General features: G+C 45.5%; 1 protein-coding gene and 1 long non-coding RNA gene across 2 annotated transcripts in view; one reads left to right on the top strand and one right to left on the bottom strand.

Moving 5' to 3' along the window:
• Window positions 1-20,928, bottom strand: part of NCKAP1L (NCK associated protein 1 like) — a 43,283-nt gene that overhangs the window by 5,990 nt on the left and 16,365 nt on the right. The window contains exons 11-30 of the mRNA XM_023643728.2: window positions 20,320-20,376; window positions 19,940-20,036; window positions 18,996-19,105; window positions 18,691-18,823; window positions 18,208-18,289; window positions 17,983-18,041; window positions 17,621-17,766; window positions 16,482-16,614; window positions 16,072-16,191; window positions 13,756-13,901; window positions 13,317-13,448; window positions 10,415-10,633; window positions 8,749-8,879; window positions 5,673-5,770; window positions 5,453-5,546; window positions 5,220-5,302; window positions 4,846-4,926; window positions 2,094-2,187; window positions 1,115-1,231; window positions 666-775 (exon numbers count right to left, since the gene is read on the bottom strand). Of these exons, the coding sequence (XP_023499496.2) occupies window positions 666-775; window positions 1,115-1,231; window positions 2,094-2,187; window positions 4,846-4,926; window positions 5,220-5,302; window positions 5,453-5,546; window positions 5,673-5,770; window positions 8,749-8,879; window positions 10,415-10,633; window positions 13,317-13,448; window positions 13,756-13,901; window positions 16,072-16,191; window positions 16,482-16,614; window positions 17,621-17,766; window positions 17,983-18,041; window positions 18,208-18,289; window positions 18,691-18,823; window positions 18,996-19,105; window positions 19,940-20,036; window positions 20,320-20,376 (2,242 nt within the window). The remainder of the gene's footprint in view (window positions 1-665; window positions 776-1,114; window positions 1,232-2,093; window positions 2,188-4,845; window positions 4,927-5,219; window positions 5,303-5,452; window positions 5,547-5,672; window positions 5,771-8,748; window positions 8,880-10,414; window positions 10,634-13,316; window positions 13,449-13,755; window positions 13,902-16,071; window positions 16,192-16,481; window positions 16,615-17,620; window positions 17,767-17,982; window positions 18,042-18,207; window positions 18,290-18,690; window positions 18,824-18,995; window positions 19,106-19,939; window positions 20,037-20,319; window positions 20,377-20,928) is intronic.
• On the top strand, window positions 6,936-12,503 carry LOC138924694 (uncharacterized). Its single transcript, XR_011439784.1, has 3 exons — window positions 6,936-7,073; window positions 8,554-9,552; window positions 10,797-12,503. It is a non-coding gene; the product is annotated as an uncharacterized lncRNA (long non-coding RNA).

Below are 20,928 nucleotides of genomic sequence, written 5' to 3'. Positions count from 1 at the left end.
TCCAGTCCTTAGAAATCTAGACCAGCGGTTCTCAAAGTGCGATCCGCGGATGAGCAGCATTAACACCACCAGAGACTTGTTAGAAACGCAAATTTTCCAGCCCCACCTCTAATCTACTGAATCAGAAATTCTCTAGGGGATTCTGATTTACACTAAAGTTTGAGAATTTGAAAAAAGTCTGACTTTTTGTCAGTATTAGAGTTAGAAAGAGCCTTATAGATTATAAAACTCTGTCTCTCCAACCTGATTGCGCATCAGATCTCCTGGAGACCTCACTAACACAGAGGCCTGGACTCACCCTAGGATAGTCTAACTCTGGAGGTCTGGTAGAAGGATCGGGCATCTGTATTTTAATAAGCTCTGCGGGTTGGCTCTTCAGATGTCATACAATTTCTTAGTGTCAGATCCAGAACTAGAACTCAGATTTGCTGACTCTTAGTGCAACACTCTTTCCAAGTATCGGGCAGAGGCTGAAATACCAGCTGCTGGGGGCTTGAGAAGAAACTCCTACCTCTCACAAAGCAGCCTTCCACTACTCACTGAACGAGTTAGATGGGAGGTTCAGCTCCAAGGCCTGCTCAACAATAATTGTTTATGGATTTAAGTCAAACCAATTCCCGCCAGACTTTGCAGTCTCCCATTCCTTATAACCTAGACCCACTCACCACCAGAAATTCCTTGAGGTGAGTTTCAATGTTCTTGTTGTAGAGTGTGAAGAGGGCAGCAGACACCTGGATGATGGCTTTGGTCAAGCAGTGAATGTTGTTGTTGTAACCTAGGTTATTATTATTGAAGGGGAGACAAACAAAAGGAAATAGCAAAGTCAGCCACCCCAAGTTGACCCCTGCTGGTAATTCCTCATTTTTTCAGGCTGGACCACCCCTATTTGACCCCAAAAGGGCTGGGAGGCATTTGAGGATTAGGAGGAGGATATTCCTATGAAATTTCACTACCATTGAATTTTATGGAGAGCTCATTCTCAAGTGCTTTTTGAAACAAAACATTACACCTGAGTCAGAAGTCTGTATTTTCCAGATAAATGTCTCATCTCATCTCTCTACCCCAGGAGACTAACGTAAATAGCACCGGTCCCTCAGACCTACTCCTTACTTACCATCCTTCTCAATGCTATAGAAGGAAGAAGGGTCGGTGGCAAGGAGTGGAAGGGAAACGGCAAGAAAGATCAAGAGCAGGCAGGCCACCTTGTATTCTTCCTCAGAGGATGAAGCATCTAGTAAGACGGAAAAAGGAATAAGATCAGCAAACAGGGGTTACCTTCCACACGGGTCCAACTTCACAGCCTTACCCTGAGGCCCACATAAGAAAATACTATGAAAACACTTTACAAAGCACTGGAGGCAAGTCATTATTGCTGTAAGGGTCAGGAGTTATAGCGAGGGGCCTAAGTCCTGAAGGCCTCTCTGGTGACTGAGCAGAGCTCTTAGCCAAGGGCCCTGCTGATGCTCAGTCCTAGGACACTGTCAGCTGCCTGATGGGGTGGAGAGGCAGGAAGGAGAGAAAACAGTCTCTCCAAAACCAAGAAAGAAGAGGGCGGGCAAGTCTGGCAACTCTGAAAGAGTTTAATACCAGCCCCTTGGTTCCATCCTATCTTGAGTGTCTATGGGTTTGAAAGCACTAATCATGGGAAATTGGGGAGGGGGGGCGGTGAATAATGTCAAGGTGATTATACGGGAGGGAAGAGCACAAGATCACTCTGGGATCTTAGATGCTATACACACAACTTAGCATGAAATCCTATACTATTGTGTATTGTTCTCTCATTGTTTCATTTGCATTAATCTTCTTTCCCCAACCAGATTGTAAATTCCTTTGAGCACTTGCTCAGCATCCAACAGACTCTCACTTAATACTTTTTAGCTGATTGACAGATCATCTGGTTGGAACCTGACTAGAAAGCGAAGCTGCCAGCCTAAGTACTTTCTGGGGGTTAGGGACGGCACTTTAAGTCTTTCCTTAGCTCCCAGCTTATATCCTAGGAATTCACAATCCCAAATAAAGGCTTCTTTGACATTGACATTTTCCCACCAAAAATATGACCGAAGCCCTCCTTTGCCCCCTTTCCCCAATCTTACCAGCTTTCATATTGGCAATGGCAGATACTAGGGCTGGGTCAATGTCACAGCCCACTCCTGCAGCAGAGGCCAGCTCAAAGACACTCAAGGTCACCTGGTAGAGAAGAAAACAACATTCTGGAGAAGATTCTTAGGACAGAGGTGCTTGGCAAAAGCTACAAGTATGCAGGATTCCTGGATCACAGATTTTTAACTTTTGGTATACTATCACCTTTTCTGCGTTTTCCTTTCTCTTTTTTTGAGGAAGATTAGCCCTGAGCTAACATCTGCTGCCAATCCTCCTCTTTTTGCTGAGGAAGACTGGCCCTGAGCTAACATCCGTGCCCATCTTCCTCCACTTTATATGTGGGATGCCTGCCACAGCATGGCTTGCCAAGCGGTGCCACATCTGCACCTGGGATCCAAACCGGCAAACCCCAGGCCGCTGAAGTGGAACGTGTGCACTTAACCACTGCACCACCAGGCCGGCCCCTAAGGTATTCCTTTTATAGCTCTCTCTAACATACAGGAAAAAAACCCAAATGCTTTAGCTTACCGTTCAGATACTGCATTGTACAAATTTCCTTTCTCAAGTTTATTTCCCCAAAGGCTTCCACAGTCAATGCAGCCGGGGTAATTTATTCACTATCTCCAAATGACGACTTACATCCTTACTTTGGTTCACGGACCACCCTCTTCTAGAGTGTCTTTCCTCTCCTCTACTATATCTTAGTGACACCCATCCCTCGAGGCTTAACTCAAATCTCACATTCTTTGTGACACCCTTCGTGTTTAGTTCAACCCAAACCCATCTCTCCCTCCTTAAACTGGTACCACTGGCTTGGCATTGATCACACACAGCACCTCGTATTGTCTTTTCAGATAGGAGGTGAAACATATGGCTTACCTCACCAACTGGATTGTAATTCTTTGAACCCTCAAGGCATAGTGAGGGGAGAAAAAGGTTTTGGAGTGAGATCTGGGTTCAAATCCTAGAACCGCCACTTACTAAATGTGTGGCCTTGGCTAAAAGTTACTTAACCTCTTTGATCCTCAGTTTTCTCCTCTGTACAACTCAGAAAACAGAGTTGTTGTGAGAATCAAATTAAACCACAGGTGTAAAGCATCGGCCCTAGTGACTAACAGAGTCACTAATAGACTAATAAACATCATTCCTCTCCTCCTCTTCCCGCAGCTCAAAGCCAGGAACTTAGCATTTCTTTTTATCCTCTCTAGTGTTTAACACAGTGCTAAGCACACAGAAGGCATTCAATAAATATTGGTTGATTGATACCTGAATCCCTCATTGTACTCAGAACAAGGTTCCCAGGAAGTAGCCCCAAACTCCTACTCCCACACCAAGTACTTAGACCCATTTAGAGGCTTAAAAAAACGAGTTTAAAATGTTCTGAGAGAACAAGGATAATTGTTTCAATAGTAGGCAACTAAGTAGAATATCTTATGCAAAGAGCCCCACAGACAGAACAACACACACACTTCTCCTGTGGTACTTGACACAGAAGCCAGACTGTAGACTTATTCTGCTCTGCCCTTTATTTGAATTCACTGTGAACTAGATGACCCTGCTCGTGGCAACCACGGCCTAGGAGATCAGGGACCCGGTCCATGACCTGCAGTTTTCTGGAAGAAGAAAGGGATGACTGAAGGGCTCTTATTTTCTCTTCTCCTAATCTCACCCCTCTGAGGCAGTAACAGAATCTCTGACGGTCTGGCCACCCCCTCTCCACCCCTACCCACTTATTTTCACAGGCAGGCAGAGCCTAAAGCTCAGAGCTGCTCAGGAGGTTCAGTTGGCAAGCTCCTGACAGGCTAGAACATTCAGCCCCAACATCAGCAGCTGCCAGAAACCCAGGCTCTCCGTAAAATCAAAGACCACTCAAAAGGGGCAGACGTCCTAGCAAAACATCGCCCCCTCCTGGCCCCCATGACCACTTGACCCTCATCTGATTTCTGGAGAGAGGAGGAATTTTCACAATGCGTTTGATCTCAAGGTAAGGAAGTTTTTCTTAACATCTAACTTTAATTCTTCCTCTTACCACAGACCTCTGTCTGTTAAAGGAATCAGTCATGAGAGAAGTAGCCTGCCCTATGCGCTTGAAGGCCCGTGTTCCCAGCCTTCAGCTCTATTTCCTGCACAACATATTTGTTTGTTCCGAGTGATTCAAGAGACAAGATGATGCAAGTTGGGGCAGGGGGAGCCTGCAGAAGCCCCTCTTCCTTTCTCCATCTCTGTAGTAAATTGGGCCTGAGGCAGGGGATACAGACAGAGAGGGACTGGAAAGTTTCAGAACTAGGAGAAAGAAAAGGCCAGAAAAAGAAAGGAAACTCTGAGGGCAGGCAAGGTGGGTGGGAATGGAAGGAACAAATCTTTTATAAAAAGTACTTCAGCTCCTAACCAAAGAGGGGACTTGTCTGCACACTGTTCAGGATCTAATTTACACATGGGAGGTGAAAACCTACAGATGCTATCCTAGACCTTACCCTTCTCCCTCCCCCGACCCCACAGGGTCTCCCAGGCTCCCACTTCTCTCTGTCCACCCATGTCTCCCCAGCTCTGCCCTCTCTCTCCCAGAATATCTGTCTGATCAATGCTCCACTCTCCACAAAATTTCCCCCAGTGTTTTCCTATTCAAATGCTGGCCCTTCTCCCTACAGTTTCTTCAGGGCCCTCTCTCCCTTACAAGATCCTAGCTCCATCCTCGTTCAACAACAAAAATCTCCTTGTTGGCTTCCACTTTGCACTTCCCCATACCTTGATGTCTGTGTCTGGAGTGACAAACTCCTTCAGGCACTCAATGGGACCCATAAGAAATGGGCAGTGGGAGGAGAAAACCTGGAGGAAAGAGAAGATAAATGAGCCCACAGGACAGTGGCTGGTGCCTTCACTTGGAAACAAACCAAAAAAGGGCCTCAGCTTAGATAAGAACCTAGCCAGCTTCCCGTGCTACCCTCCTCCTCACGCCTCTGGTTTCCTCGGTTCATCTATCCCCAGAGATCTTCCAGGCCATCTACCAAATTAAGCTCCTTTCTCCTCAATGCTCACCAGGGATTTCCACAACCTCTCACACAAACCCTACCCACAGAGGTGTCTGTGATTCTGTGGCAGCTCTCTCTCCCCCAGCTCACCTCCCGAAGTCCCTCTTGAGCCATGGTCCTAAAACTGAGGATAACTCCAATGATGGTCATGCGCTTCAGCACATTATCAGCCCCTGAGGAGGAAGAAGAACGTCAGAGAAGAGAACTTTGGAGAATAGCAGTGGTTTTGCTTCTTCAGACTGATCCAAGCCCCCAGATTCCCAAAAGCCCCTGTCACCACACTGCTTTTCCCAGTTCCTTCTCCCTTTAGAGGAGGTGCTCACCCGTCAGCTGGGGCAGCAGAGAAGCCATCAAGTCTGCCTTGCTGAAGTTGGATCTGATCTGAACAAGCACATCCATGTTTTCCACCACCAGCTTCTGCAGCCGCAACACAAAGCCATTAAGCAGGAAAGAGGAGACCCACTGTACATCTCCCCACAGTGCCCTGCTCTACCCTTTTCCCCAGAGGCTGGACCCTTTTCCCGGATCTTGCTTCCACAGTACCTTCAGCTCCACAATCTGAGACGTCACATGCCACATCAGGTTTTCACTCAGAAACTTCATGCCATAGGGACCCAAGAGTTCAGCCAAGGCCCGCATCTCTGGAACAGAGTTACAGACATCCCAGGTGAGACTGAGAGGGCACGGGAGTATTTGCACAATAGCTATCGAGAAATTTGAACATTAAAATGTTTTTCAGCAAGGAAAAGAAGTGGGAAGTTGGGAAGCAAAAGTGGCCTGAAATTCTGCGTTCAGGTGATGGGGTCTGGCCTGCTCATGGGACAATTTACCCTCTCCCCACAGGTACTCATGCCCAGACTTACTACAGATGACAACTGGTTACTTTGTTTTTGTTTTTTTTTTTTTAGGAAGATTAGCCCGGAGCTAACTGCTGTCAATCCTCCTCTTTTTTCCGAGGAAGACTGGCCCTGAGCTAACATCCATGCCCATCCTCCTATACTTTATATGTGGGACGCCTACCACAGCATATCTTTTGCCAAGCAGTGCCATGTCTGCACCTGGGATCCAAACCAGCGAAACCCCGGCCACCAAGAAGCAGAACGTGCGAACTTAACCTCTGCACCACCGGGCCAGCCCCACAACTGTTTACATTCTTACAGGAATCTATACTTTCCCAAGCCCCTTTATGTGGTACCTGGGTTTTACTCTTGCTGAACTAACTTTATCAGATGTAAGACCTCAAACAAGTCACTGACCGTCTCTGAGCCTCAGTTCACTTCTCTGTAAAACGAAGACATTAATATCTGCCCTGAATACCTCACAGAGTCGATATAAAGGTAAATAAGATACTATATTATAAAAGCCTTAGAAAACTATAAAGATATATATGAATAAGGGATTATTATGATAATTATTGACAGCCCTCTGACATATATGGCACATCATCCTGGTTTAACAGACTTGGGGGCTTAAGTGCTTGTCCAGGTTCACTTAACCAACTCCAGGGCCCATACCAGAAACCCCGCGCAATGCCTTACGGCCCTTTACTGGGTCCCAAGAGATCGCACGACAGCTCCTTATCTAAGGCCTGGCTTTTCTGTGTTCCTCCCTCCCTTTCCCTTATTTACTGCCTCTCCATCCAAGTTTTCCTCCCCTGAGCAGCCTTTTCTTTTTACATAATCAACACACATCCCCAGAGTCCCAGTTGTTTTTCCTCTAAATCCTTCTTCCCTCCAGTCGGCCCAGTGCCTTTCCCTCCCTCCCCAGCCTGCTGCTGGCCCTTTGTGAAGTAAATAGAACCCGGCTGGGGAAATCCCACGCTAGAAACACCAGTGACAAGTTCAGAGAGGAAGGAGCTCTAGCAGTGCTCTCTGGCTGTGGGCCATCCCAGCAGGGAGAACCATAGAAGACCAGAAGTACCAACCAGAGACCAGTAGAAGAAAGGTGAGTTTAACATGGGGAATAAGAGTTCAGAGAGAAAAGGAAGGCAAGGCGCTACACTCAAGTCTTTGAAGGCGGGACGAGTTGCTCTCCATCTCCACCAACGACACAGAACGTGGATCTGGTCACAGCAGCTGACACAGAGCTTTGTCTGGAGTAAATACTAGACATTTTGAGAATCATCTATTTACAATATAAAGAATTGAGCTGAGAACTAGAAAAGGATTTCCTAACTGGTCAACTTAGATAATGCTAAAATGGCTGACAGGGAGGAAGAGGGGCTGAATTGCCTTCTCTGGAGCAGATGGAGAGGAGACGCACTGATCTACCAGTTTGGATCTGCCAAACCTCCTTACTCTAGTCTTCTCTACTCAGGCTAGTAACCCCAGGGCATCCTTCTCTTTCCATCTATCTATTTTTGCAGTAGCATTGCCCCATCACCATGGTAACCCAGGGAAATTGGGGTGGGGGTGGTAGAAGGGGGAATCAGCATTACCTCCCGCTGTTCATCAGTTGTCAGCAAGACCTAAAGCTGATTTTAGATGCTGCCTACAGTTTGTGGGAGGAGTTAATGAGAAGGGGACATCTGAAACTTCCAGCAGGTAAAGAGTAGGGTCAGCTTACTGAGAGAGTCAGAATGAGGGTGAGAAGGAGACAGAGCATGAAAACAGAACTATGGACTCTGACTCTCATAACACCATTCAAGGAAAGGGAAGAATGGAGAGGGCAGGGTCATTGAACATCTCCTACCTGTCCCAGATGCCATGCAGGATCCATGATTTATACAGAGGAAGGAGGAAGCAGTAGAATAGTTCATGAATCAGTCAGTAAAACAAATCTATTAAAAAGGATCTGTATGGCTTCAAGCCCTCTTTAAAAAGAGAACGACTTCCCAACTCATTCACTGCACACTCCTTACCCACCCGCCTTGAGACACACAAGCACTTCCATACACGGGGAAGAGCACTACACAGCGATTAAGCACCCGGGTTCTGGAAGTTGACTGCCTTGAGGTGAAATCCCAGTTCTACCATTTGTGAATGTGTGACTTTAGGCAAAGCTCCTCAACCTCTCCGTGTCTCAGTCTTCATCTGTAAAATGGGGCAATAAGAGTATCTACCTCAAGGATGTTGTGAGGATTAAAGGAGTTAATACATGTGAACATTTACAACTTAGTCCACAATAAATGTCATCTATTATTTCATTATTAAATATCAGCAATCCAAGCACCAGCTAAGGCTTTAAAATATATCCCTAGGGAAAAAGATGCCATGACATCAGATCACTGTGTAATAATTCCAAAAACCAGAATGTCTTCCTCACATTTCTCTCTTACCATTCATTATATGTCCTACTCTTCATTCATTGTGGAAATGGAAAATAACCACTTACCACCCTCGGAAGACTAAACCTTTTCAGTGACTTGAATGCCCTGCCTAGCTCCTAACTCCCCTCATTTTCTCTCTCCACCTTCAACCCGCAGGCTGCTCCTCAATTCTGGGTCTCACTTGGAATCTCCTTTTATTGTTCCTAAAGTGGAATCTAGCAGAGATGCTGAGAAGAGTACAGAATGAGCCTCTGGGAAGGCAGAAGAATTTAGATGGAGTCCGCAGGCTGAGATATGGCATTGAGGGGAAAGGCGCTGCTCCTTGACAAGGAGACCAGGCCCGGGGCTCACCAGAGACGTCAGAGAACTCCTCTGCGCTGAAGTTCTGCTCCCCCTCCCTGGGGAGGCTGACGAAGGCCTGCATGGCTGGCGAGAGGATGATGGTTCCACTGCTTGCCTGTCTAAGCAGACTTTCTAGGTACCTACAGGGTTGGCCAAGAAAGCATGGAAGATTAGTGCTCAATTCCTTGTCCCTACCATTGCTCCCTACCACAACCACTGGGCTCAGGAAGAGAAACTCCGCCAAAGGCTGGGGTGCGGAGAAGAGACTCAAAGAACACAGTACAACACTCTAGTTAACACCCCAAGCTGTTGGCTCAAAAACAACGGGCAGTAATGTAATTCCGCTTTGTCTCCAGTCTGCAGGGTATTTGGCTGGGCTATCAAATGTAATGGTGTGCACTCCCCTCCCTCGGCCCCTGCTCTTTTCCAACCATTCATTCCTCTCGACCTCTCACCCTTGGCCTTTGTCAAGTAAGACAAGCCCAGGCTGACAAGAAAAAAATTCCTATTAATTGGGCCCCTCTGAAATATATTTAGGTTCACCCTCTCCAAGGAGAACGGTAGACTGAGGACCCAGGATCCTGGAAGCGGGTCTCAAGTCAAACCTCCTGGACAGAGAGAAGCCCCTTGAACATTGGTTATCCAGTCTTCATTTACTCTCTCCTGACCCCTGGACAAGCTGAGAAGGCCTTCAGCCAGTGTCAGCAGAGGAGGACTTGGCCAACCTCTGCCACTCATCCAAACCCTAGCTCTGGGCCTGGTCTTAAAGAAGTCACAAGCTAGCCACAAGTGGGCCAAACCCAGGCGTCAAAGGTGCAGTATTTTTTTCCTTTTAATTTGAATTAGTTGTCAAAATTTTGAAATTGAGAGTTTTACATTAAAAATGAGAATTTAGTGGGGCAGCAATCAGGGGGAGCTAAGTAGTGTCTGCCGCCTTTGGAGGGGCATCCCCTCTCCAGCTACTCAAAGTCCCCACCTAGCCCACAACACTCAGTTACTTTACCTGAGCCCCTGTTGGCGTCTGTATTTGCAAACCTTGTCTCAGTCTTCCCCCTTCTCAGGGGGTTCTTTGCAGCCCGGCTCCTGCTGAGCTGATATTGGATTAGGAGCGCCACCCAGTGGCTTGGGGAGGTAGGAATCCAGCTCCTTTCCATCCTTAAAATCCCAAAGGAAATATTGCCGATTCCTACCTCCTCCGGTTTTGGGGAGGTGGCCCCCTTCCCTATTAAGAACAATCTACTAGATTTGACACGGTCATGTCAGGGGGTGAGGAGATAGCATCCGGAGAGATAGTGTTAGACAGAATGGTCTTCAGAAGAAGCTGGATGAAAAGAGAAATAAGAGAACTTCAGAAAGAGGAAAAGAGAGCATTTGAAATTAAAACAGTAAGAATCCAGAAGGGGAAGGTTAGGAACTGGAGATTAAGAAGAAAAAGGTCAAACTACTACAGAGTAGGTCGACAGATGTTACACGGAAGGGTAGAAAGAAACCTCATGGTGGACAGAGGAGATCTGGGTTTCGCCCAGTTCACTGCCCCAATCCTCAAGCAGAAAGGAGCCTCTGTTTGGGGGTCTCTGACCGTGGGAACTAAAATGCATGGACCAGAGGTCCTACTGTGTGAAGGAAAAAGTGCTAACACAGCAGTAAGGCAGTGGAGAGGATAAGCAACACTGACCAATTGGTGTAGAGAGTGGTGATGGTCTGTTCCCCACACGAGTCCAGTGGCTGTGTCTGCTGCAGGAGGGCATTGCGGATGACTCTGGAAACATCTGCACCCAAAAACTGGGCCAGTGACTGTATGAAACTGATGTACGCTTTGACTCCTGCCAACAGCTCAGAAGGCCTTGCGATCTCCTGGGTTGTGGCATTGTAGCCAGCCAGCCAAACAATGGCTCTGGTGACAAAAATCATAATCACAATCATAATAAACACAGTAACAGTTACCACATTGATACTGTGGTCCAGGTGCTGCACTATGATTTAACTACACACATTATCTCATTTAAACCTCAGAGCAACCCAGTAAGGTATGCACAATTATTATCCCCGTTTTACAGGTGGAGAAACCGAGACACAGAGATAGGAAGTCAGCTGCTATCTGTGAAGACCACACAGCTGGCAAGTGGCAGAGCTGGGACTTGAATTCAGTAATATTTGATTCCTAACCACCATACTCTTCTGCCTCCTCTGGAGAAATGAGGTCAGGAGGTCAAGGACCTGGCCTCTCAAATACCATCTGTCTCTACCTGCAGGCTCACACCACCTGCATCCTCAGGGGCAGTATTTGTCTTTTCTCCTTAGAAAGAATTAGTTGCAACTCCTATCAGAAATGGAAAACCACATCCAGAATCCTTGGCAGTGCAGTGCAATCCCAGGCTGTCGGGGCTGGAGAGAGAGCACTCTTGGCTGGCATGCAGCTAGAGGCGCCCTAGAGAAGGGAGAATAACTGCCCACGCGGAATTATTTTAGGGGCACACGAGGAACACCCCTCCCTCTGCACCCCTAAGGCCTTCCAAAATACCCTCCCTGAGGATTCACAATTAGAGTCAGTCCTTTGACTTTTTTCTTTGTTAAGATGTAAACAGTAGGGGAAAGAGGAACATCACCCTTTTTCAACGATGAGCCTTTGTCAGTCATTTGCACCTCAGTGTGAATGAGTTTCTCAGATTATTCCTAAAGCCACAGATGTCTGGGAGTTTCTCGTTTGTTTTATGTTTTTGGCACAATGTTTATGGGAGGGAGAGGAAGGCAGGGCCTGCTCCTCAGATGAAAAGGAAAAGAGGGGAGGTATCACCTGGGGCTTTAGGAACAATGACTTCAAGGAGGAAGTATTTGAGATGTTCAGTGGAAACTAGGATATCACACCCATGCTGCTCCAGGACCTAGAAACCTCTGCCAGCTTCTGAAGTTTTGCACATGGATGATTATCAAATTGCCATCTTCTTGACACTGCATATGTACCTGACACACTTCCTTCCATATAGCTAATGTGTACAGAATGAAAACAAATTAATTTTACTGTCACCCAAGCAAAAACCTAATTGAAAAATAATCCTGCATCTCCCACAATCAAAACACAGACTCCAAACTGTTCTCCCTCCTCTGTCCTTCCCCCCTTAGCACAGCCAGAATGATCCAGAATGATCCAGAATGAAATATTGAGTGAAATAGTGTTACTGCTCTGCTCAAACCCTGCCAGAGCTCCCCTCTCACTCAGAATAAAAGCCAGAGTCCTTGCAATGACATAGAAGCACATACTCAGCCTGCCACTCCTCCAGCCTCTCTAACCTAACGTCCTACCCATCTCCCTGACTCAGCCTGCTCCAGCCATCCTGGCCTCCTCCACATCCCCTGAATACCCAGGCATGTTCCCACCTCAGAGCCTTTGTACTTGCTGTTTCCTCTGCCTAGAATGCTCTTGCCCCAGATGGTCACACACTTGGCTTCCCCAATTCCTTCAGGAGTTTACTCAAATGTCACTTTCTCAAGTAGGTCTTCCCTGGCCACCGTACGTAAAATCACAACACACAATCACCACCACCACACTTCCTATCTCCCTTTCCTCCTTCATTTTTCTTCTTAGCACCTATCGCTATCTATTCTACTATATATCCTACTTTCTCATTTTATTTCTCTCTCTCTCCCTCTAGAAGGTAAGGTTTATGGGGGCAGGCATTTTTATTTGTTTTGTATACTGCTGTATCAATAGCTTCTAGAATACCATTGACACACAGTAGATGTTCAATAAATATTTGTTGAATGAATGAGTGAATATACTATATATTCTAAAACAACACATAGAAGACTAGGGGGATCATTCATAACAATTCTTCCCCTCATTCTCCTAATTGCTGATTATAGTGCTCAATTCCAATATAAGGAATGTTCCTCCTACTTTAGGGGGCAATGGAATGAGAGGCAAAGTAAAGGGAAGGGAATTTATTTTATAGAGGCCTATATATGTCAGGAACTTCCTACTCATTATCTTTTTGGGGGGGGGCGTGAGGGAAGATTGACCCTGAGCTAACATTCATGCCCATCTTCCTCTACTCTAAATGTGGGACATCTGCCACAGCATGGCTTGACAAACGGTGAGTAGGTCTGCGCCCGGGATCCAAACTGCTGAACCCCAGGCCACCAAAGTGGAGTGCACGTACTTAACCACTATGCCACCAGGTCAGCCCCTCATTATCTTTAATTCTCTACCAATTCTCAATCACAGCTCATTCTGATTGTACGGTAAATATCATTATCCTTACTTTACGGAGTAGGAGACTAAGGCTCAAACAAGTTAGATAACCTGCTCTAGTGTCTTAACTAATGGCCAGGATGTCAACACAGGTCTGCCGACTGCAAAGTCCCCACGCACTCCACTAAACCAGTGATGATCAATTCCGGCTGTTCATCAAAACCACCTGTAGAGGTTTGGAGTTCTTTTTGTTTGTTTGTTTTTAATAGAGATGCTTGGGACCTATGCCAGATCGACAGCATCAGAATGACCACCAAGATGAATCTAATGGAACCCAACTTTGAGAACTACCATTATGCAAACATAGAAGACAAGGAAAGGGTGATACCTGTTGAGTCTGGCCTCCAGGTGGCTGCTGAGGTACTCAGAAGGGAAGATGGTGTGTTCAAACACAGAGAAGCTGTGTACGTGATTCATTGTCAGTGCCAGTTCTGTCAAATTTAGGTGTAGCTTGTCCATGCTGGGTAAAATGGAGGAAGTAAAGTGAGCTCTGATTACAGGTCTGGTACTGCCTGTTGTATCCGGGAAGGATTTGTTGGACCCATGACCCTCAGACCCCTTTCATCTTCTAGGAACACGCAGCTTAGAACAGTATACATAGATGCTGACTTCCAAGGCAAAGTAGAAAATTCACATTTAAGTGCTCTTCCATATCTGCCATTCCCCACCACCACTTCCACGTTCTTTTGCTGTGTCACCTTCCCTCTCCCCTGCTCTCCCCTCTTGGCTGCAGTGCCCAGTTGGCCCTCCAGGGCCCAGGTCCTCACTTGGTGACAATGCTGCGGTTCTTCCTGTGACTTTCAGCTCCTGGCTTGTCCCTCTCAGGCTCTCCTTTTCTGGGAGTCTGCCTCTGCTTCATGGTTTTCTTGTTCTTGGCCTTGCTGATGGTAGTGGCACAGTGCTTAGGTAGAAGCTTTAGAAGCAAACACAAGTCAATGGAGAACTGAGATTTGCTCCTAAAACTGCAGACTAGCCCATCCAACAGTTATAAAAAGGTCCCTCCATTATTGTCTCTTCTTTTATCTTTCTGCCTTTCTCTCTCTCCTTCCAGCATCTCTTTCTCTAATGGGGGCCTATTTGGAATGTGCTCACCTCTTTTAGTTTTCATTAAATACCTCCCCATGTTTAGGCTCAAAGTCTCAAGATGCCAGTGTGTTTTAGGGCTGAGATCATCAATCCCCTCCCCACATCCTGAGAGTCTTTCCTAATGGAAAAATTCAAGCAAGAAGAATGAGATCTAAGAGCTCCACTCAATTACACTTTCCAGGGTCTTCCAACCTTGGAGGACAGTTGTTCTGTTGCTAGTATGGAACAACCATCTCACTTACTGCACTCCTTCATATTCTGTCCCATGGAGACAGTTACCCACACCACCACAGCCCTCCAAACACTCACAGCTCACAAGGTGCCAGCACTCTCTTTCCCCTTCTTTTTGTTTTTTTTAATAAGATGTCATATTTCTTGCTATTTGGTTTAAACATAAATCTTGCGTCTCTCCTCTTCACCAAGATACCCCAGTTAGCCAGACAGAAAATATAAGATACAATTATATATTCAGATATCTCCTCAGGATAATCACCCCGGACTTCTCTCCATTTAGCCCACGGCTGCCGAGCACGTGCAGAGTGTGTCTAGAGACCCCTCATTCGGAATCACCCTTAGAGAAGCACAAGAGCCATGAGAAAACTGGCTTGGTTACTTTCTAGTCACACATTGTTTTTTAAGTCCAACCTCTTACTGTTTCAAAAAAATCAAGTCCACTTTGATGGATAAAGATGTGTCAACCCTGAAGTTGTACAGAAGTGTGTGCGGTAGATTCTGAAAGCAGTTCCAAAAATTGCAACTCCATTAGTAACGGCAACATCATTAACTATTTATTCAAAATAACTATGGAGGAGCCAATACTCATTTGGGGGCAAAAGGTTTGGTGTGTGTGAAAATAATTACTTATATAATGTTTTAGTCATCCCAGATACAGCACTGAGCAGGTCTCTTTAATTATGCCTCTTGCATGTAGCAGGTATTCAAACTGTGATGAATATACCCATGATTGTACTTGTTTGCATATCTTCCTTGCATTATTTATTTAAATGTATTTCAAACATGTATTTGTACTCCTTTTTCCCTTAAACTGGGACATTCCCCTAGGGCAGGGATTGTGTCCCTTCCTTCTGGGACCCCATCCCAAAAACCCAGCGTAGTGCCCAGTAAGTATCAAATAATATAACAGCTAACATCTGCTGAGAGTTGTATACCAAACATTTAAGATACTCTATTTCATTTAAACTTTATGATACCTCTATGAAGAAACTATTTTTATCCCCATTTTACGTATGAGAAAGTAGAAAGGTTAAGTAACAATACAACAGTGGATATGTATAACGTATACACACACACACACACTGTCCCTGGCTCCCCTCCTACCAAAGTTGCTACAAAGCCTGACTCAACCCTAGGAAGGGAGGGTAGTCTAGGCAACCTAAAAGACTCCAGGGCAACAGCAGAATAAGTTCCCCATTTGCAAATTTTCTGAAATTTAGGTTGAGCTAATCACGACCAGGTGCTATGAGTCAGTCAAGAGAGAGGAGGGGAAAACAAGCAAACAAGGTCAAGAAAGCCGCCCTGAGGATAAACACAGAGGAGGTGCCTGAATATGTTCAGACAGCCACAGATTAGGGTGCAGATGGACAGGAAGGTGAGACTAGACAGGTGATCTGGGGGCCACTGTCCTAAGGATGTGTACACAAGGCAGAGAGAAGAGGGGAAATAAATTAGAAAGTTAACTCAGCTCTCAGAACTCTTCAGATGTGAGCACAGATTTTGTTGAAGTGCAGCTGTTCAAATAAGAGTATTTTTAGACACTTCTACCTAGTCCTACAGGAGAAAAGACTCAACGGACTACACTAAGAAAAGAATCCTGCCATAAACTCAAGTACACAAAAGCTCCAGCCCTACTTGAGAGAAGGGGTTAGAGAACCTGGATCTGAGAGAACCTGGATCTGAGAGGAAGACAAAGGTAGATAGAAGGAAGGCACCGCAAGAAGGTAGAGGCAAAACTGAATGAGAGAGAGGACTGCGCCCACCTGTTCACTCAGGTTTCGCTGTTCGGCACAGATCTCCAGGACACAGTTACTGGTCTGCTTGGCCAGTTCTTCCAGGAAGGAGTTGCAGTGATGAAGCCCATGGTTCTTCAGGTGGGGGTACTTTGGGAAAGAGGAACCATGAAAGAAATTATCATCACCATGACAGCCACTGCTTCCTCATGCTGCTTTGATCCCCTGACCTGAGCCATCCACTCCTTCTACAGAAGAAGAAACTGACACCCAGAGAGAGGACACGTTCTACATAAAGCTGAGACATTAGGAACTCGTATCACATACCTATGTTTGTACCCTTCTTGGGACCAAAATCAACCCTTTGGAATTCTATTTTAGGGTAACAAGAATGAGATGTGATCAGAGAGATGACAAGGTGTGGAGTTCGAGGTACCCACCTCCTCTGGACACATCTCATGAGTGCAGTGGACAAAATGAGCACAAATCAGAGGGAAAGCAATGGCATAACGCAACATGTTAGGTTCCTCCAGGGTCATAGCAAACATCTTCTCGAAGGTCCGGAGATGAAAGCTGCAGAGAAAGTGGAAAGAGACTTAAAACCAGGGTTTAGGAACCGGGCCCTTTGAGGTAGAGAGAATATTCATTCTTTCAACAAAAATTTATTGACATCACCACTCCCTCCTTAATTTCCCTATCCTTAAGAAACATCCTTTTCAGAATTTATACTGGACCCCAAGGCAGTTTAGTGATAATCTTCTTCCCTTTCCTTGTACAAAATTTGCTAATCCTCCCTCAGAACCTCTGCATGATTTGGTCCATTCCCCCTAATTTAGAAGTCCTTCAGTACCACAAATTCATATCCCTCCCAAAATTTGACACTCAGCCTCCAGAGAACTTTCTCAGATTAACTTCACGAGGCTGACCTGTCCTCAACCCTGTACCCTCTCAACGTAGTGCATTCTTTTTATACTTCCGTACAGTTGCAATTATTATGTTGATGCCCTTTCCACATGTGGGTGTTATACTCCCCACCCTCCCCACCCATACTGAATGCAGAAGCAGAGCCAACATGTTGTGTGGTTTGTTTGTGCATAAAGTTCACACAACAGTGGTCACTTAATAAATGCTGAATGATACCAAAGGAAGACCAACTAATTTCCATTCTCCAAAGGCCCTATTCTCCAGCCCTCTCAATTATTTTTAGATCTCTTCACTAAACCTCCCAGTTTTCCATATCTCTTTTAAATCACAATGTCCCAAGAATAAAAAGAAGCTGAAGAAGGTTCCAAAGATAACAGCGAAGAAAAAGACATATAGATGAATTATCCCAGAGAAGGGAAGGCTGTGGAAAGTCCAGATGGCTTTCCTAAAGAAGCCAGAACCAAAGGAAATCAACTCCAAATTCCTATCACTTGGTAGAAGCTATAATGAGTGACCTGTGGAGTTTGAGCATCTGCCTTTAAGGAGATCTCACAGAAACCAAGACTTTCCCATCTGTCTGGAGGAATTACTGTCCTCCACAGACACCAGGCAAGAGATCAGGTCAATTGATAAAGAGCTGTAAATCAGGACATACCAGAAAGTAGACAAGTCAGAAGTTTCCACCAGCATATTCTCTACTGAGTCCAGCATTCGGGAGTGAAAGACAATGAGGTTCATCACCTTGGCTAAGTCAGCGTTCTCATGCAGGTGCAGGGGAGCCTTAGCCACACTGGTATATGCCTGTGGTTGGAGTTGGGGAAAGAGGGGAGAAAAACAAGCTAAATGAAAAGGACCTCCAGCCTTGGGGCTACAGTTTGGCTAAGTTTTGTCCTCTCCAATCAGCACTTTCCAGTGTTGAATCACTCTATACAGCAGAGCTTGGGAGATAAAAAGAGAAGGGATTGTGAGGGAGGAAGAACCTTGAGAATGGAGGATCATTAACAGGAACAGACCTACCTGGAGACGGAACCAGTCTAGCCTCAATCCAGAGAATTCAAATTTCTCTCCATTATCAACTGCAAGAAAAACAGAAGTTTAAAAGGAAATAATAAAACAGTACCTTATATGCAACTTATAGAATGGTCATCTTGTCCCATTCCCTGGCTCAAGATGTGAATATTTCTAGAAAAAAAGATGCTCACCCTCACATATACCCTTCCTCCTCCACTTCCTTCCAGTTACCTTGTTTGAGATTCAGAGAGGAGAGAGTACTGACAAATGAGGACATTATGATGGACTCCTCCTCAGGACACACAGACAGGTTCTAAAAGAGAAGCTGAGTTACCATCAAGTAGGCATAGGTTCCAGGAGGATAGAAACAAGGACCACAAGGCTCAGTCAGTGTATGAAGGCAAAAGAACTGCTAAGTGCCACACACAGAGAGAAAGAGCCAAGCAAGAGATGGAGGAAGCTCCCGGGGTCCCCTACCATGCTAACACCCAATTTCTCTTTACTTTTCTCTCTTATTTCTAGGTAGTTCACTTAGGAAAAAAAGACTGCCAAGATTATTGGTCTGTTTGTTTGTTTGTTTTTAACAAATGTAGTGGGGAAAATCGGGCTTTTTAACACACAATCTACAAAGCATGAGATCCAGCCAGGGTGGCCCCAGGAGAAAAGAACCAGGGATCCCCCTGAGATTTCCAAAGTATAATCAATTAAACCTACTTGAATGATGTCACTGAGCACAACAGCATCAAATCTGGCCAGGTACTGAAGGTGGTACTGCTGTATCACTTTGACGTGTCTTCGGACCAGAGCCCTAATCTCCTCCAACAAGAAAAGCAGTTCTGCAATGCTCCTGCAAAGTTGAGGAGGAAAACAGAGAGAGGTATGAGACTAGAAATATGAGCTGAGGCAAAGACAGTGATAACAGGGCAGAAACTGAGACTTCCTAAGGTCAATTTGATGCCTCCCTGTCCCTTTTCCCAGTCCACCTAAGGTCAAGATTCTTAACCATGTCAAGTACTAACGAGTCAGCATAGTCCTCAGGTGTCTTTGTCTTGGTGACGTTTTCTGAATGACGAACCAGCCAGGTGACCTCATCACGAATGAAGGACAGGGCCATGAAAGCAAAAAGGGCCTAAGGAAAGAACAGGGACTATGAGAATTTTCAACCTGAAAAATAAGATTTCAATGCACCGAGAGGGGCCAGCCCAGTGGCACTGCAATTGGGTTTGCACCTTCTGGTTTGGCAGCCCAAGGTTTGCCAGTTCAGAACCCAGGTGTGGACCTGCGCACCGCTTGTCAAGCCATGCTGTGGCAGGCATCCCACATAAAACAGAGGAAGATGGGCATGTATGTTAGCTCAAGGTCAGTCTTCCTCAGCAAAAAAGAGGAGGATTGGTGGCAGATGTTAGCTCAGGGCTAATCTTCTTCAAAAAAATTAAAAATTTTAAAAAATTTAAAAATAAAAAATTAGGCAAAAATTTTTTTTAAAAAGCACAGACAAAACTATCATGATAATTTGCATATGCATACAATTCTGGAGCCACGCCAATAATAAACACAGAGACCCACAAAAAACTATGTGACAGAATCAGACACGTACATATGTTAACACTGGCTCACAGTCAATATCCTTTCCTCCCCATAAAATTAAATTTTAGAAATGTTTTCTAGGCATTTGTTTGGTTTTAAAGAAAAAGCAAGCTCTGTCTTCAATTAGTTCACACTCAGAGGCTAAGACTAGTACACAAATAGCTATAATACATATATCCTTGGATAGTGCCCCAAAAAAAGAGATACAAAAGTTGAAGGGGGGACTCAAAGAAGATTTAAGGTAAGAATCAGCATATACACATACAAATGAATCAGAAAAGACTCAGAAATGCAAAAACTCATCAATGCCAAGTCACTCCCCACAGAGTCTTTTGTCACTGGTCATCACCCGGCTCCCAACAGTTCTCTCTCTTGCCTTGGGACCCAGTAGTCCTGGTTCATCAGTTAACACAGCCTCCAGCTCCTTCACTGCCAGCCGCAGAAATTGGCGCCGTTGACAGTGAAACTGACCACTGAGGAAAGAAAGTGGAAACTAGAGAATATTGCCTCTCCCAGCCTTAAACTTCCTCCAAAGGCAGTGCAGAGGAGAGCTACAGTTAGGAAGGGGTGTCAGGCAGACAGAAGGTTCAATGCTACAGTTAGACTTAGTAAGAAAATGCAAGATGGGAGGCAGCAGCAAGTTCTTGGGTTGAGGCAAGAAAGCTATACAGAAACTGGAGGTGGCTTAGGTGAGAACAAAGGTCAGGAGAGATTCCTATTCCGTCCCCTCCTGGAGATCCCATTCCCCAACTTTACCTGTTTGCAATTGCATGCTCCTTGCTTTCCTTGATGTCTGCCACTCGCTTGCCATACCTGAGGATTGACATAAGCACAGCAAGGTTGGCCACACCACTAGTTAGGGGCCTTGTCCCACCTTCCCAGTCCTCAGAGATTCCAAACTACTGCCTTGGGGGAACATGGGCAGCCCTCACTGTCAGGACCTTTCCAGACCCTACTTCTCATCTTGGCCTATTAATGAGAGACTCATGGAGCTTAGAGACCATTCAGTTCTTTTTCATTATTTTGCAAATGAGGAAAATAACACCTAGGGAAGAAAAATGACTTGCTCAAGGCCACACCAGGTTTTAATGGCAAAGCTGGGAACAGACTTCTAGTCCTATGCTCCTGCGTCAACACCTTCAAGCCAAGTACTCCTCCAGGTTTGAGGGAGACAAAAGAACCAATGCATAAATAGGACACAGGCCCTGCTTTCAAGTAACAGTACTTACTCCAGCTCTACCTTGGGTCCCCTTCCCACCACTGCATCTTAGAATTAATTTTATCGGCTATCCCTTTCTCTCTTTAATCTCTCCCTCTCCACTGGCTTATTCTCTTCTCCCAACACATAAGTTCAAAGCTTCCCTT

This window comes from Equus caballus, chromosome 6 (genome assembly GCF_041296265.1).
Source record: "Equus caballus isolate H_3958 breed thoroughbred chromosome 6, TB-T2T, whole genome shotgun sequence".
Classification (NCBI taxonomy): domain Eukaryota; kingdom Metazoa; phylum Chordata; class Mammalia; order Perissodactyla; family Equidae; genus Equus; species Equus caballus.
The sequence above is the reverse complement of the archived record's forward strand: the minus strand, read 5'-3'. Positions and strand labels throughout refer to the sequence as shown.